General features: G+C 44.9%; 1 protein-coding gene across 1 annotated transcript; it reads right to left on the minus strand.

The window, feature by feature from the left end:
• Nucleotides 1–5500: 5500 nt before the first annotated feature.
• CALR3 (calreticulin 3) lies at nucleotides 5501–27028 on the minus strand. Its single transcript, XM_079114992.1, has 9 exons — nucleotides 26809–27028; nucleotides 26551–26652; nucleotides 22338–22541; nucleotides 17582–17676; nucleotides 15210–15398; nucleotides 12568–12675; nucleotides 12340–12471; nucleotides 11645–11737; nucleotides 5501–6030 (listed from the first exon to the last, which is right to left on the minus strand). Exons 1-9 carry the CDS (start codon nucleotides 26897–26899, stop codon nucleotides 5890–5892), a joined length of 1155 nt encoding a protein of 384 aa, XP_078971118.1. The 5' UTR covers nucleotides 26900–27028; the 3' UTR covers nucleotides 5501–5889.
• Between the last annotated feature and the right edge of the window lie 52 nt (nucleotides 27029–27080).

Here is a 27080-nt window from a genome sequence, read left to right on the forward strand (position 1 = left end):
CCTTTGGTTTACCTGTTTCTTCAGAGTCTCTCCCTTACCTCATGCTAACAACCAACTTCTTTTGATTACACTTTCACTCTGTGATCTAAAACTTCTATATACTCTTTTCTTATTCCATTAACAGTTATATCCTACACCCCTCCCCATTCTCTTTGTCCTCCATTAGAAACTGCAAACCTTATTGCAAATCTATTTGGTATACTGTAGATAATAATTGAACTCATTCTGTTTATTATGACAATATTGCTAATGTCTTCATAGGGGCTATTTAGTTTAGGGTTGCATATCATCTGTACTGGGTGCTGCTAATATTGATCTCCCCCTTAAAGAAGAGGTATTGCAAACCTATTGGGTCACTATAAGCCTATGTGGGGGAAACTGCAATACCCCAGAGATCTGCACCGCTAGAGGGGAAGATATGTGAACAACATGAAAAAACAAACCTAGATTCTATATTAATAGAATCCAGCAACAGCATGGTAGAAGAAATGTCAGAAAAGGAGTTCAGAATATACATAATTAAAATGATTTGTGAAGCAAAGGATGAGATAAGAGAGCAAATGCAGGCAATGAATGATCACTCAAGCAGTTGAAAGAGCAACTGCAGGAAGCAAAAGATCATTTCAACAAAGAGATAGAGATTCTCAAAAAAAAAAAAAAAAAAAAAAACACAAATGGAAATCCTTGAAATGAAGGAAACAATAAATCAAATAAAAAACTCAATGGAAAGTATCACCAACACACTAGATCACGTGGAAGACAGAACCTCAGATAATGAAGACGAAATATTTAATCTTAAAAATAAAGTTGACCAAACAGAGAAGATGGTAAGAAATCATGAGTAGAACCTCCAAGAACTATGGGACATCATGAAAAGACCAAATTTAAGAATTATCAGGATTGAGGAAGGCACAGAGATACAAACCAAAGGAATGAACAACGTATTCAATGAAATAATATTAGAAAATTTCCAAAACCTGAAGAAGAAAGTAGAAAATCAAATACAAGAGGCTTATAGAACACCAAATGAACAAAATTACAACAGATCCATACCAAGGCACACTATAATGAAAATGCCTAACATACAAAATAAAGTTAGAATTATAAAGGTGTGAGAGAAAAGCATCAGATTACATAGAGGGGGAAACCAATACAGATATCAGCAGATTTCTCAGCCTAGAACCTAAAAGCTAGAAGGGCCGGGAACAACATATTTCAAGCTCTGAAAGAACATGGTTGCCAACCAAGAATCCTATGCCCAGCAAAACTAACCTTCAGATTTGAAGATGAAATAAAATCCTTCCATGATAAACAAAAGTTAAAAGAATTTACAAATAGAAAGCCTGTGCTACATACAGAATAGTCTCAGCAAAATATTCCAAGAGGAGGAAATAAAAAGCAACAATGTAGGTCAGCAAAGGAAGGAACTACCTTAAAGAAAAAACCAATCAAAGGAGAAATCAAGTCAGGTTAAAAACCAAAAATAAGCCCAAGTGACTGAGAATACAAATGATATCTCAATAATAACCCTGAACATTAATGGCCTAAACTCATCCATCAAAAGACATAGAGTGGCAGATTCAATTAAAAAGAAAGACCCAACAATATGCTGCCTTCAAGAGACTCATCTCATAGAAAATGACATCCACAGACTAAAGGAGAAGGATGGGAAAAAAACCTTCCATGCAAATGGACTAAGTAAAAGTGTGGGGGTGTCTATCCTTACATGATAAAATGAACTTCAAGCCAAAGGTAGTCAAAAGGGATGAAGAAGGACACTTCATACTGCTTAAAGGAACCATAAATCAGGAAGACATAAGGATCATAAATATTTATGCCCCAAACAATGGTGCATCCCTGTACATCAAATGAATCCTTCTCAATTCCAGGAATCAAATAGACCACAACACAATAATTCTGGGTGACTTTAACACACTGCTGTCACCACTGGATAGAGCTTCCAAACAAAAACTAAACAAAGAAACCATAGAACTCAATAACACAATCAATAACTTAGACTTAACAGACATATATAGATATTCCATCCATCAATGAGTGAATACACTTTCTTCTCAGCAGCACATGGAACCTTTTCAAAAATAGAAAATATGTTATGCCATAAAGCAGCCCTTAGTAAATGCAAAAACATAGAGATACTACCTTGTGTTTTATCAGATCATAATGGAATGAAATTAGAAATCAATGACAAAATAAAAAACAGAAACTACTCCAACACCTAGAGACTAAATAATATGCTACTGAATGAAGCATGGATAACAGAAAACATCAGGAAAGAGATAACAAAAAATTCTTAGAGGTAAATGAGAATGACAATACAACATATCAAAATCTCTGGGACACTATGAAAGCAGTACTAAGAGAAAAATTCATTTCATGGAGCACATTCAAGAAAAGAATAAAAAGTAAACAACTAAGTGACCTAACATTATAGCTCAAAGCCCTAGAAAAAAAGAACAACACCAAAAGTAGAAGACAGGAAATAATTAAAATCAGAGCTTAAATGGATGAAATTGAAACAAAAGAAACAATTCAAAAAATTGACAAAACAAGTTGGTTCTTTGAAAAAGTAAACAAAACAGATAAACCCTTAGCCATGCTAACAAAGAGAAGGAGAGAGAAAACTCAAATTACTAAAATTCATGATGAAAAAGGAAATATCATGACAGATACCACTGAAATACATAACATAATGAGAAGCTACTTTGAAAATCTATACCAGTAAAATAGAAAACACCGAAGACATCAACAAATTTCTAGAGACATATGCTCCTCCCAAACTGAACCAGGAGGACATACACAATTTAAACAGATCAATATCAAGCAATGAAATAGAAGAAGCCATCAAAAGCCTACCAACCAAGAAAAGTCTAGGACCAAACAAATTCTCAGCCGAGTTCTACAAGATCTTCAAAGAAGAACTCATTCCACTACTTCTCAAAGTATTCCAGGAAATAGAAAAGGAGGGAACCCTATCAAACTCATTCTATGAAGCTAGTATCACCCTCATACCCAAATCAGACAAAGACACACCAAGGAAAGAAAATTTTAGACCAATATCTCTGATGAATATAGACACAAAAATCCTTAAAAAAATCCTGGCAAATCACATACAAAAATATATTAAGAAGATAGTGCACCACAATCAAGTGGGGTTCATACTGGGGATGCAAGGTTGGTTCAACATCCAGAAATCAATAAATGGAATTAATCACATCAATAGATTTAAGGTTAAGAATCATATGATTATTTCAATTGATGCAGAGGAAGCGTTTGACAAAATAACACCACCCCTTCATGCTCAAAACAGTAGAAAAAATAGGGATAGTAGGAACATACCTTAACATTGTAAAGGCTGTTTATGCTAAGCCCAGGGCCAACATCATTTTTTTTTTTTTTTTTTTTTTTTGGTGAAGCCAGGGATTGAACCCAGGGCTTTGTGCATGTAAGGCAAGCACTCTACCAACTGAGCTATATCCCCAGTCCCAACATCATTCTTAATGGAGAAAAATGAAAGCATTTCCTTTAAAAATTGGAACAAGACAAGAATGCCCTCATTCACCACTTCTATTCAACATCGTCCTTGAAATACTAGCCAGAGCAATGAGACAGACCAAAGAAATTAAAGGGATATGAACAGGAAAAGAACTCAAGCTGTCACTATTTGCAGATGACATGATTCTATATTTAGAGGATCCAAAAAACTCCACCAGAAAACTTCTACACCTCATAAATGAATTAAGAAAAATAGCAGGATATAAAATCAACACGCATCAATATAAAGCATTTTTATTCATAAGTGATGAAACATCTGAAAGGAAAATGAGGAAAACAACTCCGTTCAGAATAGCCTCAAAAAAATAAAATACTTGGGAATCAATCTAACCAAAGAGGTGAAAGATCTCTACAATGAAAACTACAGAACATTAAAGAAAGAAATTGAGGAAGACCTTAGAAGATGGAAAGATCTCCCATGTTCTTGGATAGGCAGAATTAATATCATCAAAATGGTCATTCTCCCAAAGGTGCTAAACAGATTTAATGCAATTCCAATTAAAATTCCTATGACATTTCTCATAGAAACAGAAAAAGCAATCATGAAATTCATCTGGAAGAACAAAAGACCCAGAATAGTCAAAGCAATCCTGAGCAGAAAGAGTGCTGCAGGAGGTATCACTATACCACACCTTAAACACTACTATAGAGCAATAGTAACAAAAATGGCATGATATTTGGCACCAGGATACACAGACCAGTGGTATCAGATAGAAGACATGGATACATACCCACATAAATACAGTTATCTCATACTAGACAAAGGGGCCAAAAACTTACAATGGAGAAAAGACAGTCTCTTCAACAAATGGTGCTGGCAAAACTGGAAATCCATATGCAGTAAAATGAAACTAAACCCCTATCTCTCACCCTGTACAAAACTCAACTGAAAGTGAATCAAGGATCTAGGAATTAGGTCAGAAGACCCTTCACCAAATAGAAGAAAAAGTAGGCCCGAATCTCCATCACGTCTGGCTTAGGACCAGATTTCCTTAACAAGATCCCCATAGCACAAGAAATAAAAGCAACAATCAATAAATGGGATAGATTTGAACTAAAAAGCTTTTTCTCAGCACAGGAAACAATCAATAATGTGAAAAGAGAGCCTACAGAGTGGGAGAAAATCCACATACACCTCAGAGAGAGCATTAATCTCCAAAGTTTATAAAGAACTTACAAAACTTTACACCCAAAATACAAAGAACCCATCAATAAATGGGCTAAGGAACTGGGCAGACACTTCACAGAAGATATGCAGGTGATCAACAAATATATGAAAAAAAGCTCATCATCCCTAGTAATTAGAGTAATGCAAATTAAAACCACCCTAAGATTTCATCTAACTCCAATTAGAATGGCTATCATCAAGAACACAAGCAATAATAAGTGTTGGCGTGGTTGTGGGGAAAAAGGCACACTCATACATTGCTGGTGAAGTTGCAAATTGGTGCAGTCACTCTGGAAAGCAGTGTGGAGATTCCTCAGAAAGCTTGGAATGGAACCACCATCTGACCCAGCTACCCAACTCCTCAGTTTATACCCAAAGGACTTAAAATCAGCATACTACAGTGATGCAGCCACATCAATGTTCATAGCAGCTCAATTCACAATAGCTAGATTGTGGAACCAACCAAGATGCCCTTCAATTGATGAATGGATAAAGAAACTGTGGTATATATACACAATGGAATATTACTCGACCATAAAGAAGAATAAAATTATGGCATTTGCTGGTAAATGGGTGAAGTTGGAGAATATCATGCTAAGTGAAATAGGCCAAGCCCAAAAAACCAAAGGCCGAATGTTTTCTCTGATAAGTGCATGGCAATATATAATGAGGTGGGGTGGCAGGGGGAAGAATGAAGGAATTTGGATGGTGTAGAGGAACATGGGGTGGGTGGGGGCGGGGGACAGAAGGATATTAGAATGAAACAGTATTACCCTATATATACGTATGATTACATGAATGGTGTGAATCTACATTGTGTACAACCATAGAAATGAAAAGTTGTACCCCATGTGTGTACAATGAATCAAAATGCAGTCTGTAAAAAATTTTTTAAAAATTTAATTAAAAAAAAAAAAAAGAGTGTTATGTCTTTGGCCAGATTCCTGCTGGCCTCTGGTTTCCAGCACTCAGATCTTAGAGGGGGAACTTCATGGCGCATGGGGGCCGTGGGGGAAAATGTAACTGACCCCACCAAGAAGCATGAAAGATTTTTTAAAGAAAGGTGGAACAATTGCCAAGTGAACTTTTAAAAGTAGATTAAAGCAGAAACAAGGTTTTCATCAGTCATGTTTACATAACAGGGATGACTAAAGTTCGTCCCGCTTGAAATATCTATTGAAATGATTCTCACCCCCAGGAAACCTCCCTGACAGGAGCTCCTCGTCTTCCTCGCGGGCTTTTTTCACTTCTTCCTTGGCCAGTATGGCATCCATCTCCCTTTCTGGACCCTGGAGAAACACAAAAGCAAAGACCCCCGTGGTCATGGATTATGCTTACTGGGAGCCCAGGGGTAGGCCAAATGCATGTCAGTACTCAGTCTGTCCCTGCCTTCCAGAAGCTTCTGTGCCAACCTAGGGTCAGCTTAAAAAGAGCCCCTAAAGATGGCAGTCCTCCTCAGGGGGTGGCTAGTTCTAGAGCACTTGCCTAGCACATAGAGGCCCCAGGTCCTGTCCCCAGTACCACACAAAAAATAAATCCTAATCCCCGGAACCTACAAATGTTACCTTATGTGGGAAAAGGGTTGTTGGAAAGGCTTGCTGTGGCTCAGATTTCAGAGGTGCAGTCCATGGCGGCTTGACCTTGCCACCTCTGGGCCTGGGGCAAGCAGCACATCACGGCAGGGAGCGTGCAGCAGAGGAGACTTCTCCACTCCTGGCAGCCAGGTAGCAAGAAGGGAGGAAGAGGCCAGAGTCCCACTACCCCCTTCAAGGGCACATCCCCAAAAACCTAACTCCCTCCCTCCCAACAGCACCACAGGCCGGCGACCATGCCTTTAACACAGGGGCCTGTGAGGCCATTTAACAACCACAGCACTCTAGCTTTCAGACCCTATATCCACTCACAGGTATCCTCAGAAGAGGGGGTCAAGAGATTCAATGCACAGGGACAAGAAGAGAAGGCCGGGTGAAATCTGAGGCCGATTAGAGCAATGAGCCACCCAGCAGGGACATGTGGAGCCACCAGAAGCTGGAAGAGGCAAGGAAGGACCTGCCCCTAGAGCATTCGGAGCCAGCACAGCCCTGTGGCTGCCTTCATTTCAGCCCACTGATCCTGGTTTTGGACTTCTGGCCTCCAGAACCGCGGGGGAATACATTTCTGTCGTGACCCAGTCGGTCTGTGGACATGCATGAGGGCGGCCAGAGGAACCAACGCACCCAGCTTTTTGTCTTTCCGAGCACTGTCAGTGACAAACAGAAGCCCCAGAGTCTAAACAGGAAAATTCCGACATGCGGAAGGAACAGGAAGGTGAACAAGGTACAGATACATCAAGAAGATTCCCTGCCTGGCACACTGGTGCTCGCCTGTGATCCTAGGGGTTCAGGAGGCTAAGGCAGGAGGATCATGAGTTCAAAACTGAGTGAGGCCCTAAGCAACTTAGCAAGACTGTCCCAAAGTGAAATATAAAAAAAAAAAACAAAACAGGGGGTCGTTTCTGGGGATGTGGCTCAGTGGTTAAGCACCCCAGGGTTCCATCCTTGGTTAAGACTGTGTGTAGGGGAACACCCATAATCCCAGTGACCCAGAAGACTGAGACAGGAAGATTGCAAGTTTGAGGCCAGCCTCAGCAACTTAGGGAAACTTAACAAGACCCTACATCAAAATTAAAATAAGAATGCCTGGGGATATAGCTTAGTCGTTCAATCCCCTTGGGTTTAATCACTGCTACTGGGGAAAAACAAACAAACAAACAAACAAACAAACAAAAACGAGAAAGCAGGTCCTAGTAGAAGGTAACTAAGTCATGAGGGCACCAACTCTAGAAGGGGTTAATATTAGTCTTGCAAAGTAAATTAGTCCTCACAAGTCTGGATTGTTTTAAAGAAAATCCATCCTATACACTCAGTTCCTTCTGCACATGATCAGTTCTTTTTCCATTTCTCTGCCATATTGTAACCCAGCCAGGGGGGCCCTCACTAGCAGCCAAACATATGGAGCAGCCAATCTCGGGATTTTCAGTCTCCAAAACTGTGAACTAAATAAACTTCTTTTCTTTATAAGTAATCCAGACTCAGGTATTTTGCTATGGTAACAGAAAATGGTCTGAGACAATGTCTTTCCTATGCAACCTAAACAATCCAAAACCCACACCTCAACTACCTCCTCTAATTGAGCTCTTACTCTCTGGGCCATTATTCCCTGTTCTCATCACAGGGAATCAGATACCAGACAACTAGGGATAACCACTATACCCCAAAGCCCACTGAAACAATTTACTGTCGTCCATCCAGAGCCTGCTTACAGTCATATACCTGCTTCTTCCTGTGGAAACCACAAGAAGGGTTCCTGCCCAAGTTTTCCACACACCCCTCTGCCTCCTGACTGACCCTGGTGCCCTGTGTGCCCTGTGTGTCATTGTGGGCTCTCCTGGTATAACTGTAACAAAAGCTGTCTTTCTAATGGCATTCATCTCCTGCTGTTGGCCTCACCCTGCAAAACTAAGTCCTGGATTTCACTTCATTTTATTTTTTTAGATGTTGATAGGCCTTTATTCTGCTCCTTTATTTATATATGGTGCTGAGACTTGAACCCAGTGCCTCACACATGCCAGACAAGCGCTCTACCACTGAGCTACAAGGCCAACCCCTTATTATTTTTTATAAAGAGACCGTGTCTTGTCCTGTTGCCCAGGCTGGCCTCAAACTCCCGGGCTCAAGTGACCTTCCTGCATAGCCAGGACTACAAGTGGGCACCACCACAGCGGCTGGAAGCCTGTGTGTCCACACAGGCCTTCCACAAGAGGGCTTCCAAATGGCCACAGAAGCTGTGAAACAAGGCTCACCTTCCCTCGTCATCAGGGAAGTGCAAATGAAGCCAGAGCGAGACATCACAGCACCAGTAGAAGCCGTGGTTCCCAGGGCTGGGGAGGAAGTGAGACCAGGAGGCCTGCACGGTGGAGCTGCCGTCTGGAAAGAGCCCGGCAGTTCCTTAGGATTCCGGCTACACCTATGTGACCTAGCCACCCACTGCTGGGTATTTACCCCAAAGAAATGAAAGCATATGTCTACGAAAATACTATAAGCAAACATTTACAGCAGCCTGTCCATAACTATGGTTTGGATCTGTAATGTCCCCAAGGCCCGTGTTTAAGGCGTGGTCCCCAGCTTGGTGCTCTTGGGAGGTGGTGGAAACTTGGAGGTGTGGCGTCTCGCAGGAGGATTCCTGGTCACTGGGGATGTGCCCCTGAAGGGGTCAAGGGACTCCAACCCTTTGTTCTTTCATGTTTCACTCCTGGTCACAAGGGCAAAGAGCTTTCTTGGTCACACACTCCTGCTGTGACACGTTGCTTCGCTACAGACTTCACAAAAACAGGGCCAACCAGTCACAGACTGAAACCTCTAAAACTGTGAGCAAAGTAAGTCCCTTTTTTAAACTGTCTCCATCATTTTGTCATAGTAATGGAAGGCTAGTAGCTGCGTGCTGACAAAGCCCGGGAACGATCCAAGCTAGTAAACAAACAAACTCCTCGGTGATAAGAGCAGCTACCTACTGACTGAGCAGCAGCATGTACACGTCCCAGACATCTGGTACTAGGTTAAAGAAGCAGCTCCTGGGGCACAAGTGTGGCTCAGTGGTAGAGTGCACGCGTAGCCAACGTGAGTTGCTGGATATGCAGCAGCCTCACCAACCATGCACTTACACAACATTCTGGAAAAGGCAAACCACAGGACAGATGCCTGGGTGGTGAGGAGTTGACTAAAAAGGACCCAATGACACCTTCTGGGGTGATGAACCTAGTCCATCTCTTGACATTTTGGTGGTGGTTTCAGAATTATAAGTATTGGTCCAAATTCAGAATTGTATGCCTAAAAAGGGTGAATTTCGCAATTGGTAAATTATACCTCAATAAATCTGACTTAACAACAATTAACAATACCAGCTACTGTCACAGATGTGGCACAGCTGCAACTCTCACCCACTGCAGAAAGGAACAGAAAATAGGGTAACTGCATTGAAAATTGTTTGGCTACATCAAACCATTTGTGTCAGTCTGCTTTCAATCACTGTGACAAAATACCTGAGATAACCAACTTATGAGGAGAAAAGGTTTATTTGGGCTCATGGTTTCAGTCCCTGATCACTTGGCCCCATTGCCTTTGGGTCTGTGAGGCACACATGGCGAGGAAGTTCTCATCTCATGGCAGCCAGGGAGCAAAGGGATAAAGAGGAAGGGGCCAGCTTCCCAATATCCCCTTTGAGGATACGTCCCCGATGACCCAGCTTACTTCTTAAGGCCCTACCTCCTGAATTTTCACCATCCCCCAACAGCACCACAGGCTGGGGACCAGGTCTTCATATATGGGTCTTTGGGGGACATTTGAGATCTGAACTGTAGGACCACGTGGCCCAGCATTTCTACTCCTGGACACGTGTCCACTAAGAAACACACACACAGGAGTCACCCCTCATCCAAGATTTCACTTGCCCACAATCAAAATGGTTCAAAAAATACTACATGAAAAATTCCATAAATAACACACAACTTTTAAATTGCTATTATTGCAGTATAGTGTTATACTAGTTCTATTTTATCATTAGTTATTGTTATTCATCTGACTGTCCCTGATTTATCAACTAAAACTTTACATGTAGAGGGGAAAACAGTATACCTGGGCCAGTACTACCCACCAGCCCTTGGAAGCTGTCCTGTATTAAGAGGGGCGTCTCTAATACAAGAACGCTCAGAGTCTTTATAAGGCCCCAAACTGGAAGCAACCCAGAGCTGCATCAACGGAGAATGAGCACATGCACTGTGGAATATTCACAGAGTAAGGACGAGCTATCTGTCGTGCAGGCGGTGGCACACACCTGTGATCCCAGCGACCCAGGAGGCGGAGACAGGAGGATCACAGGTTCAAGGCCAGCCTTGGCAATTTGGCAAGACCCTGTCTCAAAAATGAAAAAGCAAGCCAGGTGCAGTGGCACATGCCTGTAATCCCAGTAATTGGGAGGCTGAGAGAAAAGGATCGCAGTCTCGGCAACATAGTGAGGCCCGAAGCAGCTTAGTGAACCCTGTCTCAAAAAAAGTGTCTCAGTGGTTAAGCACCCTTAGTTCAATCCCCAGTACAGATGTGTGAATGAATGAATGAATGAATGAATGAATGGCGCAGGACGTAGCTAAGTGGTAGAACACCTGGGTTCAATACCCAGTCTCACCAGTAAAGCAAGCAAGAGCGGTTGCTACACACCCTAATGTGACTGAATCTCATGACACTGCCTACAAAGGTAAACAGTGGGTGGCTCCTGCCACGGTCTGAATTTTGTGTGTCCCCCACAGACCCACGCATTAAAGGTCCTGCCCTGGGTGCCACCAGGAGGGGGTGGAGACTGCAGGAGATGGGGCGAGTAGACAGGAGGGCTGGGGTTGCTGGGTGTGCCCTGGAAGGGTGGGTGGAATGGCCTCTTTCTCTCCCTCTGGTTTGCTCTCTGGCTCACCCTGAGGTAAGTGGCTTGCTCTCCAGCTTTCCAGACACCATGTGCTGCCTCATGGCCCCAGAGCAACAGGACCAACTGATTAAGGACTAAAACCTCCAAACGTGTCCCTCTCAATGGACCTTCTCCCTCTATCAGTGGGTTGCCTCTGACGTTTGTCACAGAAATGGGCAAGTGACTCAGGTGGTTCCATTCTCTGGAATTTCAAGAAGAGGTCAAATGGACATGGTGATGGAACAGCGTTGGCCCTCGGGGTGAGTGCTGGCCAGGAGGATGTGGGGGCTGGACAGGGCTGGTGACTTTCTGTGTCCACTAGTGAAATGTATCAAACTCTTTCCTAAATAATAGACTTCAGAACAAAGTTGTTGAAAAAAAAGAATGATCAAAGCTCATTGTGTGGACCCAACTCACCTTGGTTTTGCCCCAGGTGGCCTTGGCAAAATTCTCAGCGTACTCTTCATCGTCTGTGATCAGGAAGTTATCAAAGATGGTTCCGGATCTCACCTGCAGATGAAGTGACGTCTTCACTACTGAGGTCACATATGTGACAATTTTCCATAGAGAAGCGGCTGCATTTAGTTCAGAACTGGAACACTGCTCAGCGCTCCACAGTAGGGGTGCGACACCGCCCCATGGGGCAGGTGAGACTCAGTGGTGGAGCACGTACTTAATGTGCATGAGGCTCTGGGTTCCAACCCAGCATCAAAAAAAAAAAAAAAAAGAGTTGAAAACCTCTTTATCCCTGGGCCTCACCCCAGGGATATGAACGGGGACTTTGGAAAACTCCCCAGTGATAGAACAGCCATTGCCGCTGGGGAGGGCTGCCCCAGAACAGAACTGCTGGAGGTACAGGTGGGCCCGCCATGCCAGTAGTCCGGGAACGTGCTGGGAATGCAGAGTCCCAGGCCTGGACCAGCTCCACGCAGTCGAGTTCCAAGCATGGGAGGGGCGTTCCGAGGCGACAGGCGTGGGGGAACCCCAGCTGTCTCCCCAGCGCTGGGAACCTAGCACCTAGTTAAGTATCCCATAAAAAGCTCGTGGGCAGATGAAGGAGGCCAAGCTAGAGTTCAGAGATATGGAACTAAAGCAAATTCAGAATGAGTGACCTGCCAGAGCTCCAGTCCAATGGCACCAATGTTCTCGAATTCCGAGAGGTCGAACTCGGTCAAATAGTTGGTATTTTTCATTTTCTGGTGAAGCCAAATATCTTTATCGATTCCCTCTGGTTTCAGGCCATCCTGCAACAGTAAATCACATGGGTGGTCCGGATGGCACAGGAGGGGGAAGGGGCAGCCAGAGTGTGTCCCAAGACATTGCAGGAAGGCACCGCGCACCTGGTAGGGCGGCTTCTGGAGCATGGACGCCCGCCAGTCCCCATCCAGCTCGCTGTTCCAGTCGCTTGGCTTACTGGCGCTGGCATCCAGAAAGTGCTTCTCCCAGTCCTTCCAGGTCATGGAAGGAAAACAGAAAACCAGTCAGATGCTCAGATTCAAGAAACGGAAGAAAAATTAAAAACTGGGGAGGGGTTGCTAGGGAGGGAACCCAGGGCCTCCCCAGTACCAGGCAAGTGCTCCACCTCTGAGCTCCGCCCCAGCCTGAGAAAGGAAACTCCTAGAAACCAGCAGGCGGGGCGGGCCCCAACCCCTGCCCCAATGTCCCCTCTCCTAACTCAGTTGTCAAAGAGCCAAGTGCTCAGTGTTCTAGATCCTACCTAGGCCTTCGGACAAAAACACATGGCCAAGTTTCCTGCCCCACCCCTCCACAGAATTCCAGCAGTGCGAAACCCCAAATCACAACCAGATGTGAAGTGGTGGGGCAAAATGTGATGATGGGGGAGAGGCCACCAAGCTACGCCACTCAAGGTAAGTCGTCTTCTGTGTCGTGGTCGTACATGGAGTGTTCCAGAAAAAGGACTGCTATAAAATGCTCCAAGGTTTATCAGAGGACTTCTGAGTAGCAGAAAAAAGCAGCTACACTATTGAGTCCTTGGCACACACGCCCTGCAAGGCGCAGAACGCGGGCGGCTCCCTGGAAGTCCCAACGTGAAGACGCGAGGAGTTGGGCCTTGGGGAGGTGCCATGGTTGGATAAGTATCCCCCAAAAGGCCCACATGCTAATGGCTCTGTCCCCAGTCTGTGGCACTCCTAGGTGATGGTGAGACACTTCAGAGGTGGGGCCTACTGGGAGGTCCTCTGGTCAAGGGGGTGTGCCCTTGAAGGGGACAGTAGGAGCCTAGCCTTTCCCTTCTTTTCTTTTGCTTCCAGCCATGAGGTAAGGACATCCTCCAACATGTGCTCCAGCCATGACGGGCTGCCTCACCACAGACCCGAAAGCAAGGGGCTAAGAAACCTCCAAAACTGGCCCCAAATAGACCTCCGCCATTCCTCCTTTCTTCAGTGCAGAGCATCCCCAGGGCCTTCCAGATGTTAGGGAAGTGCTCTATCACCAAGCTACATCCCCAGCCTTTTTAGAATTCATTTAGAGATAGGGTCTCAAATCTTTCCTCTTTTTAAGTTGATTATCACAAGTATTTTGTTATAGTAATAGGAAACTGACTAATATGGGAGATGAACAGGTCATGAAGGCAAAATCTTCATGAATGGGATTAGTGCTTTTGTAAAAGTGACCCCAGAGAGCTCTCTCACCCTCATGTGAGGGTACAGCAGGAAGCTGGCCATCTCTAATCTGGAAGAGAGCCCTCACCAGAAACTAACCATGCTGGCACCCTGCTTGGTCTTCCGACATCTAAAACTGTCAGAAATAAATTTCTATTGTTTATAAGCTATCCAGTTTAGAGTACTTTGTAACAGTTGACCAAACTAATACACACACACACACAAACACATACAGTCATCCCAAGATATCTACAGAGGACAGTTCTAAGACCCCATCTCAGACACCACAATCTATGTATGTTCAAGTTCCTTCTGTAAGATGATATAGTATTTGCATAAAACCTACATGCATGCTCCTGTGTACTTGAAATCGCCTCTACCTAATACACTGTAAGTGATGTATCTATAGTTGTTATATTGTTTACAGACACATTCAATACAGATGAAATTTTTTGCTAGCATTTTGATTCAGAGTTGGTGAAGCCAAGCATACAAAACCTATAGGTATAGAGGGTGAACTGTATAAACACACACACACACACACACACACACACACACACACAGCTTAGTAGGTATTGAATAAACAATTGAATTAGAAAATGTGTTAATCCAAAATACCGGATTAACCAATATTCAGATAATCATTTATAAAAAAATCATAGAAATGGCATGGTGGCATATGCCTGTAATCCCAGCAACTGGAGGCTGAGACAGGAGGATTACAAGTTCAAAGCCAGCCTCAGCAACTTAGTGAGATCCTAAGCAACTCAGTGAGACCCTCACTTCAAAATAAAAGATCAAAAGGGCTGGGGATGTGGCTCAGTGGTTAGGCACCCTTGAGTTCAATCCCTAGTATCAAAAAAAAAAAAAAAAAAAAAAAAGGCATAAAAGTCTTGTACAACAATGTTTTCTCAAGATAACAGAAATATGAAGATTGTGGGGGGGGTACTAGGGATGGAATTCAGGGCCCATGCATGTTAAGCAAATATGCTACCGCTGAGCTACATCCCCCACCCCATATATGACGATTTTAATAAGTAATTATCCTTTTATTAAGAAAACATTGGTTAGGGCTGGGATGGGGCTCAGTGGTAGAGCAGCACTTAGCACGTTCAAGGTCCGGAGTTCCATCTCAGCATAAGAGCCCTGGTTAAAGAAACCAATCCCACTCGCTTCTGTCTGAAATGTCCTAAGGCTCTCTTGTAATCTGCTGAAATATGCAGCTGTGTGGCTGGTCTCAGGGGCCTGTACCCCGGGGGAGAGTGGTAATCGTTAAGAGACCATCGTTGGTAGCGAGGCACTTCCAAACTCCCCTTGCACGACTCGAACGCTTCCCAGAGTTGCTCAGGAAAAATCCATACCTGGGCTTTGCCATCTTTTGCCTGATCCCAGTCCTTAGAATTTGGTGAAGACTCTTCCGTCTTCCTAAGCGAGGTTAAGTTCCAGTCGTACTCGATGCTGCCGGACTCGATGGATTGACCGTCAACTTTCACGTCATAAGAAAGGTCTGGTCTTAAGATCAGGGCGTAGAGGTGAGTGAAGCCGTCAACCTGCCAGTGTAGGGAAAGGGGGCCACAGTGACACCTGTGCTGCTTCAGCGCAGCTCTAAACACAGTTTAGCAGATCTAGGCAAGCTCGGAAGGCACCGAGAGACCTGGAGAGCTCTGGAAGATGGGTCCGTAAAGTGGGATCCTGGGGTCGGGTGAAGCTCAGCAGTGGAGCACTCGCCCAGCATGTGACAGGCCTGGGTTCTAGCCCCAGTACTGCCAAAAAATGAAATCAACATAAAAAGGGAGGGGCACCCTGCGGACCGGCCCGCTTCTGGCTTCCGCAGAACACCTCCTCCCTCCCTCCCTAGCCTCTCCCGTGTGGTGTTCCCCTCTGCGCACAGAACATGGCTCCGGCTATGGTTCGGATAAGGGTCCACAAAGGCCCTGTTAAAGGCTTGGTCGCCAGCCTGGGGTGCTTTCCGGAGGGTAGTAGAATCTTTAAGAGGCAGGGGCTGTGGGAGGAAGTTAGGTCATGGAAGCTGTGTCCTAGAAAGGGGACACCAGGGATTTTTTTTTCTCTTTTTTCATTCTCAGCCACAAGGTTAATGGGCTGCCTTTGCCATGATGCACAAGCCCAGAAGCAACAAAGCCAACCAACCATGGACCCAACGAACCACCAAAACCGTGAGCCAAAACAAACCTTTTCTCTTAAGTTGGTCATCTCAGGTACTTTGTTAGAGTGATGCAAAGCCAACTAACAGGAAGATCAGATTCCCTCCTTGAAAACCCTGGAGGACTGAGCATTGCCTGCTAGTGGGGTTCTGGACCTTTCCACAGTGTCACAATGTCACAGAACCAACCAAAGCCCTGTGAATATGACAGTGTTCTTCCCTGAGACCATCATGCCAACTAGCTGCCATGCATGGAGGCTACTTCAACAGCCCTGCAGCAGAACATGTCTCGGGGAGCCTTTGGTCTATGGATGCCAACTCAGGACCATGTGGGCTTTATGACCCAAGGTGACCATATCCTTTCCTCTCTACAGAATGAGCTCCTTGGCATGTTCCAGGCTGGACTTTGGAGCCTTTTCTCAGTCACTCCCTGAACCCCTGGTGTTCAGCTGAACTGAACCAGGGAGAGAGGAGGCTTGGAGTGTGAGTTGCCGTGCCCCTCCAGGAGGGGTGTGTGACAAAGCACGGTGTACAGGAGAACCCACCCCGGCCATGGAAGAAACCCCAGAGAGGACCCTCCAGTCTCCAGGGTTCTGTGAAGAGGCCATCTGCTCCCGAGGGGTTGGGATTGGATAAAAAATGACTATAGCCACCTCCCCTCCAGGAGTCAATGACACTGAAAAACCTCTGTGCCTCCTGCCCACTTTCATGGTGAGTACCAGGTGCTAGAATGCCCCAGGGGACAGTCCCTGCTTCCTGATGTGTATATTCAATACAGAGGGTGGGGAGGACAGAGGGTGGGGAGGACAGAGGGTCCTTTCTCTTCACAAGCCCATGCTCAGAGACCTAACGCAAACTGCCTCTCAGGAGCCCTGCTCTGGGTCACTGGCAGCCACTGGTCGCATGTGAGTACCCACACAGGTCTGAGTCCCCACCAGAGCCCATAACTCAGCATATGGCCGAGTTCTGATGAGGGCCCAAAGACACAGAGTGTCATCTTCACAGGAATCCCTGGGCAAAAAGGCAAGAAAGTATGATTTCATTTTGAAAATATTCCCATTTCAAATGTTCTGCGATTTTGAAGATTACCTAATTTCTCCAGAATGTTCTTCATCTTGAATACTTCATTCTTTAATGATAACGGATATGGCTAGAATATCCAGTGACTACCCTACTGTAACCCTCATGGGGTAAATGACAAATGATGTCACAAATCACAGAGGAGAGAGCCCTCCTGCTGGGCAAAAACTTCAGAAAACAAACCAAAGTAGACCTGTGTCACTAAAGGGCCACCCTACTAGAAACCAGGGACAAGAGGCATACTTGTCAAGACCCTTCCCTGGCTCTGAAATACTGAAAGATCAAACTCTTTTCTCTAAACTTATCATCAGGCAAGAGATGACAGAAGTTGAGCACAGGGGCACTTGCCTGTCGGCCAGGGGGTCACCCAGTCACCCTAGCCCAGGAGTTCAGGACCAGCCTGGGCAGCACAGCAAGACCCCATCTCAAAGCAAAGACAAAAGTGAAGGAAGAAAAAAGTCAACACGATCACCTGAATGTGCGGGCATTTACCTTACACCTGATTGATTTCTTGTTTGAATGATACTGATTCTTGAAATGCAGAATAACGTGGACTTTCTTGATATCGAATCCACAAATATCGGGTCCTACAAAAAAAAAAATTAGGTCTCAATATTCTCATCTAATGATTCACCGTAGAATAACCCCCAACCTTTCTCCTTAAATATACGAGGCACAGGAAATTCACAGGTCCAGGAATAATCAGATGCTCATGGGAAGACCTTTGGGTAATGACCACCTTCTCCCAGTCAGGTCTCTTTCTCTGGCCATCAAAGCCACCTTGATCTCAAGGACAAACCAGCACAGAAGTGAAGGCAGGTGAACAGTCCAGCAGTGTCCCCTGCCCGCGGCCTTAGTCTGGGCCTTCGTCTGAAGTTCTTTTTCTTTAGGAGCTGGAATGGAACCCAGGGCCCCATGCTTGAGAGGCAAGTGCTGTCCCACTGAGCTGCTCCCGAGCCCCCTGGCGTGAAGTTCTGACCTTGCACCTGGGGCTGGTGGGCGGTGGGGGGGCGGTGAGCAGGTTCCAGAGCTCCAGTCTCCTCCCAGCGCTCCTTCACCGTGTTGAAACATCTGGCAACGACCCAGCCTTGCCTGCCCTTGTGTCCTGATCTACAGAATAAGGATGCTTGCCTAACTTGCTGGAGGCCCTGGGTTCCATCCCCAGTGGGGGGAAAAAATTCAGTCACTAAGGAAATGAATTCTCTGAGATGGGGCCAGATAAGACATTGGAGTTCTGAATATGATAAAGTTTATAGGGGGTATCTGGAAAATTCACCAAAATTTCTGAGGTTCTTTACAATTATCCTGCTTTGGTTTTACAGATTAAGCCTTAGAATGTTCTAAGACATCTGGATTTTTCTGTCTTAGATAGAATTCTACCACATTTACTGACCCCGGCACCCACCCCTAGGGATTCTGCTAGGAAGATCCACTGTAAACACAAGTAGATTTCTTTACAAATAGATTGTACTTTAGCTTTTCTTGTGAACTTGTAGGGATAAAATTCCAGAATAAATCCTAGTGATCCAGGCTGCCTGTATTGACTTTAAGAATGTCATCAATTTGGGGGCTGTTGGTGTGGCTTAGTGGTAGAGGGCATGCTCAGCATGTGCCAGGCCCTGGGCTCTACCCTAGCACCAAACAGCAAAAACTAAACAAATAGAATGTTATCAACTGACCAGAAGTATAAGCTACATCAAACTTGGAAATAGTGACCTGTGGGATAGACAAAGTACACTAGGTCTATCTCCCAGCTGCATTCAAAGGACATGTGTTTACAAAACTTCCTTTTCTGTCATCCCTGGTAGACATTTCAGTTCAATTTTTTAAACAAAAGCTATGGCATGTGAACTATTTGGATGAAAGCTGGCTCCTCAGGATTGAGATGTGCATATATTTTCCTTTCACAATGAGTTAGCATTTCCCTTCCTATCCCTAACAACCTGCACACTTTGAATATTTAATGAAGCTAACACGCGGGCTGGGAAATCTGTACATTCTCCATGAATGGCAATAATGGCAATAATAAAATATTTAAGCATGTAATTGATTTGCATAAGGAAATGCAATAGACATAAGCTTGGGGTGATCTAATTCTGGGTAAGTAGTTTGTTTTTTTTTCTGATTTTTGTTTTTTTGTGTTTTTTTTTGTACCAGGGATTGAACTCAGGGGCTTCACCACTGAGCTACATCCCCAGCCCTTTATAAAATCTTTTTTATTTAGAGACAGGGTCTTGCTGAGTTGCTTAGGGCCTTACTAAATTGCTGAGGCTGGCTTTGAACTTGGATCCTCCTGCCTCAGCCTCCCGAGCTACTGAGATTACAGGTGTGGGTCACTGTGCCCGGCTTGGGCACATAGTTTAATCAGACTTTTTATTGGCAAAACAGGGGCTGTGTTCACCAGTCTTCTGGGGTTTTATGCATAACCTGAGACTGCAAATTGAAAGTCTCTGGCGAGGACCCACAGAATGTACTTCCTCCTCTTCTTCCTCAACATCAGCACTTGGCAAAGCAAGGGCTAGGGCTGAGTGAGCAGGCCAGCAGTGCAAGAGAGCATGGGTTTGAGGGAACCAATTTCAAGTTAAAAACAAAAATAATCCAGAAATTTTATTTTATTTATTCTGTGGTGCTGGGGATGGAACCTAGGGCTTTGCTGATGCTAGGAAAGTTCTCTACCATGGAGCTGCACCCCCACCCCAACCTGTTTTCATCTTTTACTCTAATTATGCTGCTTCACAATGCATGTGTGGCAAACATATGCTATCTATAGTTAAGAGTGGTATTTTGGTAAATATTTCTATTTTGTTTACCAAACCTAAAAAGCAAGTATTTGTAAAACCATCTAATTCAACAGGCATTTTTTTCCCCAGACAGCTCTGCTATCCTGTTTTAAGAGAATAATACATAACGAAAACTGAGACATTTCTTATTTTCTTTCTTTGCAGTACGGGAGATGCTGCTCAGGGTCTCATGCATGCTAGCAGGCACGTGCCCGACCACGGAGTTACACCCCAGCTTGATTCCTTCCTTCCTTCCTCCCTCTCTCCCTTCCTCTCTTCCTTTTTTTCAGTATTGGGAATTAAACCTAAGGGCTCTCTACCACTGAGCTACATCCTCGCCCTTTTTTATTTTTTATTTTGAAACAGGGCCTTGCTAAATGTCAGATACTAGCCTCGAACTTGCGATCTTCCTGCCTCAGCCTCCCAAGTAGCTGGGATGACAGGTGTGTGCCACCATGCCCAGCCCCCAACTTAATTTTTTTTAAAAATAAAAATACCACTTTTTCTACTCCAGATTTTAAACTGAAGAACAAAATGTGAGGCATGATAGAGTAGAGAGAACTCTGGGCAGAGTCAGGAATCGATAGGTCAGTGGAAACCTTATAGTTATATAATGCTGTCACCTCAGACAAGTCAGTGCTCTCTCAGATGACTTGGGAGGGGGTATTCTATCTACATCGAGAAAATACCCTAATACCTAACACCCAATAAAACAGAAAGAATAGCCAGTCTTTCTACTTCTGAGACTGATTCTAAATAGCATTATGATCAGCAGAAACATAAGAACAGCATAACTGTCAGAAGCCAGATTCTGATCATGATAAATTAAAAAATAAAAGAAACCCAAGCCAGGTGTGGTGGCACACACCTGTAATACCAGTGACTCAGGAAGCTGAGGCAGGAAGATTGCAAGTTCAAGGCCAATTTAGTGAGACTCTCTCTCAAAATTTAAAAAAGGGCTGGGGGTGCAGTTCACTGGTGCAGTGGCGAAGTGCTTGCCCAGCATGCATTAAGACCCTGGGTGCTGTTCTCAGTACCACCAAAAAAAAAGATGTATATTCACTCTGAAAACTTTCTGAATCCACAGACTAAAAGTAATGTCTATCTCCTGTGGCCCAAAGTGGTCATTGCCTAGTTCTAGCACAAATTTTAATCCAAATACCCATGATATCAGTAGGCAGTTAATACATTCCAGAGGTTTACAAGCCTTTTTTGTAAAGGGCCAGGTAGTAAGTATTTTCGGCTTTGTGGGCCATGTGTCATAGTCACTGGACTCTGACTGAAAGCCACAGGCAACATGTCAAGTTAACAGAGCCAGGCTGGGTTTCCGTGAGATTTCATCTGTGGAGTGAGGTGTGGTGGCCGCACCTGTAAACCCAGAGGCTGGGGAGGCTGAGGCTGGAGGATCACAAGTTCAAAGCCAGCCTCAGCAACTTAGTGAGACTATAAACAACCTAGTAAGATCTGTCTCAAGATTAAAAAAATAATAAAAAGGGCTGGGAATGGCTCAGTGGTTAAGACCCCTGGGTGGTTCTATCCCTGGAACCGAAAAAATAGATGTCATCTGTGGAGCCCGAAATGAAAATTTCATATAATTTTCGTGTGTCACAGAATAGAACTCTTGTTTTGATTTTTTCCAACCATCTAAAAGTGTAAAAATCATTCTTAGTTCACAGGTCATACGAACACAGGCAGTGGGTCAATTCAGCCCGTGGCCGAGGGTTACTGTTTCCTGATCTACTCAAAATATGAGAGTGACATTAATGCTTAATAAATAGGTTTTTCAGAAGTTCAAAAGAACGTACAATGTTTATAATACAAGTTGAGCATCTCTTACCTGCAAATGCTTGGAGCTAGAGGTGTTTGAAATATCAAGGTTTTATTGATTTGGGGAACATTTTTATCAATTTCCCAACTTAGGGAGTACAAAAATTTGAAATCAGAAATCCCATACTTTTATTTATTTCTTTATTTTTGGTACCAGGGACTGAACCGAGGGGTGCCTAACCACCGAGCCACTTCCCCAACCTTTTTTTATGTTTCGTTTAGAGCAGGGTCTTGCTAGGTTGCTTACAGCCTCACTAAGTTGCTGAGGCTGGCTTCGAACCTCAATCTTCCTTGCCTCAGCCTCCAGAGCCTCTGGGATTACAGGTGTGTGCCACCACGCCCAGTTAACCCCAAACTTTTTAAGTGTCATATAAGCGCTCACAAAGTTTCATGGCTGGGGACGCTTCAGTGGCTCAGTGGCAGAGTACCTGCCTACCAAGCATGCGCTCCTGGGTTCCATCCCCAGGGCCACAAAACATAAAATGTTTTAGATTTCAAAGCATTTTGGATTTTTAGATTAGGGAAACCCCCTCTGTATTAGTGCTGAAAACCTTGGGTCGACTATACTCACTGCTCCCACCTTAGGTACAACAGCAAAGTCGGAAAGTCAGTGATGTTTGTGTTTTGCTGTCTCCACTTACCAAACATGATGTAGTACTGCGATTTCCCATTCAGGTTCTTCTGATCCAAGTCTGCAGGGAAGACCTTAATGTAGCCCCCGCCGCAGTCCATCTTCTGCTCGTGTTTCACTGTGTACTGAATGACCAGAGTCTTCCCTTTATTGCTGAACGGTTTGAAGCGGGCAGAGATGGCGTAGAATCGGCCATTCTGAGTAGTCTGCAGACCTTTCAACAGAAAGTGGTGAAGGGTTAGGAACGACACTGCGTTCAGTAAAGCACGGATGTTAGCAGATGTCCTTTCTCTACCCACGATCGTGAAGGTTCTATTTACTGTGAGCTGCTACCTACAACACAATGACAGCCTGCTAGGGACACATCACTGACAGGTTCTCTGCTTGCACAAAACTTGAATTTCACACACCAGATGTTTCTGTGCTTTATACATCATTGCTGTGGTATTTATTTTTTTCTTCTTTTGGTGCTGGGGATGGAACCTAGGGTCTGTGTATGCTGAGCAGGCCCTCTGCCACTGAGCCACATCCCCAGTTCCACCTCTAACGTCTGTGTCTAAATGACATACACAATCTAATCATGGATAAAGGTTAATTTTTCCCCTCTACCTTCTAAGGAACAGGAATACAGGGTAGCAGCTGACTGAAAAACAAAAAGAAGCACTTTTTGATTCTTCTTGATTCTCATCACTCATCTCGAAACAGCTCAGAAATGCAACAGATGACGTGAACATGACCGACAGCGCGCAGATGTGTGGGAAAGAGCCTGCTGCCCCTCACCTGTCATTTGCAAGTCAGCTCTTTCATGAGGACACCATTATTCTCTTTTGGGGGTGCTGAGGCTAGAACCCAGGGCCTCACGAATGTGAGACAAGAGCGATATCCCCAGCTTGAGGTCCCCCTGCCTCGGCCTCCCCTGTATCGATCACAGGCACATGCCACTGCCTCCCATTATTCTCCTATCAATCATTTGTCGTTGCTGTTTTTTTTTTGTGTGTGTGTGTGTGCAGTGCTGGGGCTGGAATCCAGAGCACAGGCTAGGCAGCTAGGCAAGGGCTCCGCAACCCCTGAGCTACACCTCCAGCCCCAAATTCATTTATTTTTTTTCCTTTCTGTTTTGATATTGGGGATTGAACTCAGGGGTGCTTTACCCTTAAGCTATATCCCCAGTTCTTTTTATTTTTTATTTTGAAACTGGCTCTCACTAAGTTGCTGAGGCCAGCCTTGAATTTGTGATCCTCCCGCCTCAGCCTCCTAAGACACTGGGATTACAGGTGCGCGCCCTGCCCTAAATTCTTTTCTTTCTTTCTTTCTTTTTTTTAAATAGTCATTCAGACTTTTTTGTTGTTGTTGTTCTGGAGATTGAACTCAGGGCCTTATGCATGTGAGGCAAGCACTCTACCAACTGAGCTATCTCCCCAGCCAATTCTTTTCTTATATTGGAGTTTATCTGACAACCTGAGACAGATGTTCCTGTTGTAACCCAGCCTATGTGATCATCAATTAACTTGGTATTCTGTATTCATAGGTCCAAGTCTTAACTCACAGCCAACTTTTCACTACATCTCTCTTCTCCATCCTTCCCTCCCCCAACCAGCAAGGAAATTCTGAAAGCCTCTAGTGTGGGAAGCCGTCCTGAGTTAGCAGAATCAGCCTAGGTTGAGCCATGGGACCCAGAGACCTGGCTTCTAGGAACTGCAGGGAAGCATGTGGGGCTGCATGGGAGTGGTTCCCTGTCTCCTTCTGGAACTTTCCCCCTAAGAGGATGGCTTCCCTAACTCCACCCTATCCTGTCCATCACAGCATCACAGAAGAAGCTCCTCCCGGTCCTTGCCCCCTTTACCTGTCTATAAATAAAGGAGAGTTGGGGGAGTTGTTGTTGTGAGGCCAGAGCTGGTATGGTCGGACCTGTCATGCCCCCTCTCACAAAGAGTATTGGCTCTTGTGTGTTTATTGAGTAGATGTTTTTTTGGGTAACAGATTAAAAAAACCGCCAACATCCTCCTCCAGCAGTCAACCCTTTTCTCCTCCATGCGGGATGTGGCGGGAGGACCCCCCACACCTGGTTCTCCATCTCTACTGTGTCTTGTCACCACTTTCCATCTCTGTCTAAATTAGACTCATCTTTTCACTTATGGCTTTTAAATCATGGTCCCAGGGGACCACTGGGAAGACTCAGTATTAATCAGTCTCCCCAGCATCTTGTTCATGTCTGCTCTTAGTAGATACCGTGTTGAAGAAGTGAAAATACTGCAAAGAATCTCAGGAATCCAAATTGGAGGAAGGACAAACAGTGTGTGTGTTGGGGGTACCCAAACAACTCCAAGTGGAAAGTCCTGTCCTTCAACAAGTTTCATGGAATAGCCTGTTTATTTTTACTCCACTTTTGGCACACAGCTAGAGTTTTTATTGACTATTGGGGTCAACATTTATCTTATAAAACAATGCAGATATGATCCAAAGCCAGAGGATGCAGGACTCAGGGTATCCTAGGCTAATACGGCCGACACAGAGGTTACCCGGATGGTGGTGCAGAGGGAAACCACATCTAAATCAGGGGTCGTGGTCTGGGGATGTGGTAACAGAGCACTTGCCAGCACATGCAAGGCCCTGGTTTCCATCCCCATGACACAAGAACAAAAACTGAAGTTGGCAAAAGTCTTCTGTATGTCCAGTAAGAAGTATTTTAGACCTTGTGGGCCACTCAATCCCTGAGCCTAAAAGGGCCAGTGAAAGTCAGCATGGTGGTGCACACCTATAATCCACAGACTCCGGAGACGGAGGCTGAAGGATAGCAAGTTTGAAGCCAGCCTCAGCAACTTTGCAAGACCCTGTCTCAAAATAAAAACTAAGCACAAGGCCCTGGGTTCAATCCCCAGCTCTGTGCAGAAAAAAAAAAGAAAAAAAAGAAAAAAGAAAAACTAAGAAGGGCTGGGGACGTGGCTCAGCGGTGAAGCGCTTGTGGTTCCATCTCTGGGCTATTATATGACAATATAGAAACATGGATGTGGCTGTTTCTGTAAAACTTTAGTGTTGCCCAACTTTCATGTAATTCCATTCAAATTTACCTCATTTTTACAAGTGAGAAAATATTATTCCCTTTTCTTTTTTTTTTTTTTTTTGCCCTACCAACTAAAAAATGTAAAAGCTATTCTCAACTCAGTGACTGTACAAAAGAAGTTGACAAAACATCTGTAGTTCATCCACCTTTGGCCATTGTATATGAGAAAAAGCCAAAATAAGCCAGCTGTGGTGGTGCCCAACTGGTAATTCTAGCTACTGGGGAGGCTAAGACAGGAAGATCACAAGTTTGAGGTCAGTCTGGGAAATTTAAAGAGGTCCTGTCTCAAAATAAAAAAGGAAAAGCAAAAAGAAAAGAAAAAGTCAAAATAGAGGATTCCCTTGGATATGAGAACCTGATTGCTGGAGGTTCGGTGGGGGTCTGAAAATATGTTCCAGACCTTGACCTGGATATACAGGTGTTGGAATTCAGACCTTGACCTGGATGTACAGGTGTTAGAACTGAGACCTAATTTGTGGTGCTGTTATCCTTCGATGTGCACGCTTGACAGCAGATAACTTTTACCTCCATTTTTTTTCTTTTTTTTTTTAGTTGTAGACAAAAACAATACCTTTATTGTAATTACTTTTTTCCCTGTGGTGCTGAGGATCTAACCCAGAGTCTCACACATACCAGGCAAGTGCTCTACCCTGAGCTACAACCCCAGTCTTTTTTTCTTTTTCTTAATGTGAAAATAAAAATGCAAGAAGTGCCACTCCGGAGGCTGAGACAGGAGGATCTCAAGTTCAAAGCCAGCCTCAGCAACTTAGCAAGGTTACCAACTCAGTCAGACCCTGTCTTTATATAAAATGTAAAAAAGGGCTGGGATATGGCTCAGGGGTTAAGCGCCCCTGGGTTCAATGCCTGGTACCAAATCAAAACAAAACAACTGCTTGCCCAGAATTTAAAAAAAAAAAAAAAAAAAAAAAAGGAAGTCTCCTCTCCTCTTTTCCCCTCCGTGGAACAAGGCCCTGCTCTCCAAACTGTTCAGACTAATGCTTATGAAGCTGGGAGACTAGGGCAAGAATGAAAATAAGGACAAACAAAAATAACCAAGGCAAGGCGGCAAGGACGTCCTTCTTGTGGGGTGTCCTTTCTGCGCATCTGCCTTGAAAGGTCGCTGTGGTCAAACACGGTTGTTTCCTCCTGACTCTACACTAACCTTTGTCTTTCTCTTTGTGACCATAGAACTTCCCCGACGACACTCTAAAGTGCCCGAATTGGGAATCGTTGGTGGACTGCACCCATCGGTTTCTCCAGCGCTCTGTGGGGGGAAACAACACTTGTGAGAGCGGAAAGTGCGTAACGGGGGTCGAGGGCAGGGGGCCGGGGCCCTCCGGGGGTGCCACCGCCGACCGCGCAGCCACTGGCAGGCCCGGGGGCGCTTACGGCCCCGCCGCCACGGGCATCGCCCCTTCACCTCCGTCCAGAAACTCCTCCTGGAAGTAGACCGTGGCCAGCGCCACTCGCAGCACGCAGACGGCGCAGATCAGGACGCGAGCCCGTGCCATGGGGCATGCGCGGCGCTCCGCCTCGTGCCCGCCCCTTTCCTCCCAGCGGTCTCTGCAGCGAGCCGGAGCCGTGGCCTCAAAACTACATCTTCCGTCACACCTAGCGATTGTGACCCCAAAGCACTTTGGTCCCCGGAGGCAGGGCACGCCGGACACGCCCTGGAACTACCGCTCCCATGAC

Source organism: Sciurus vulgaris, assembly GCF_902686455.1.
Source record: "Sciurus vulgaris genome assembly, chromosome: 16".
NCBI classification, from domain to species: domain Eukaryota; kingdom Metazoa; phylum Chordata; class Mammalia; order Rodentia; family Sciuridae; genus Sciurus; species Sciurus vulgaris.

Excerpts from the sequence above, each read along its gene's own strand:
- CALR3 (XM_079114992.1), bottom strand. The coding sequence starts at position 26,899 with ATGGCACGGGCTCGCGTCCTGATCTGCGCCGTCTGCGTGCTGCGAGTG. Across the intron at positions 12,676-15,209 it reads CAAAAGATGGCAAAGCCCAG|GACTGGGAGAAGCACTTTCT; the intron begins GTATGGATTTTT and ends ATGACCTGGAAG. Across the intron at positions 11,738-12,339 it reads TTGGACTGGAGCTCTGGCAG|GTGAGATCCGGAACCATCTT; the intron begins GTCACTCATTCT and ends CTTCATCTGCAG.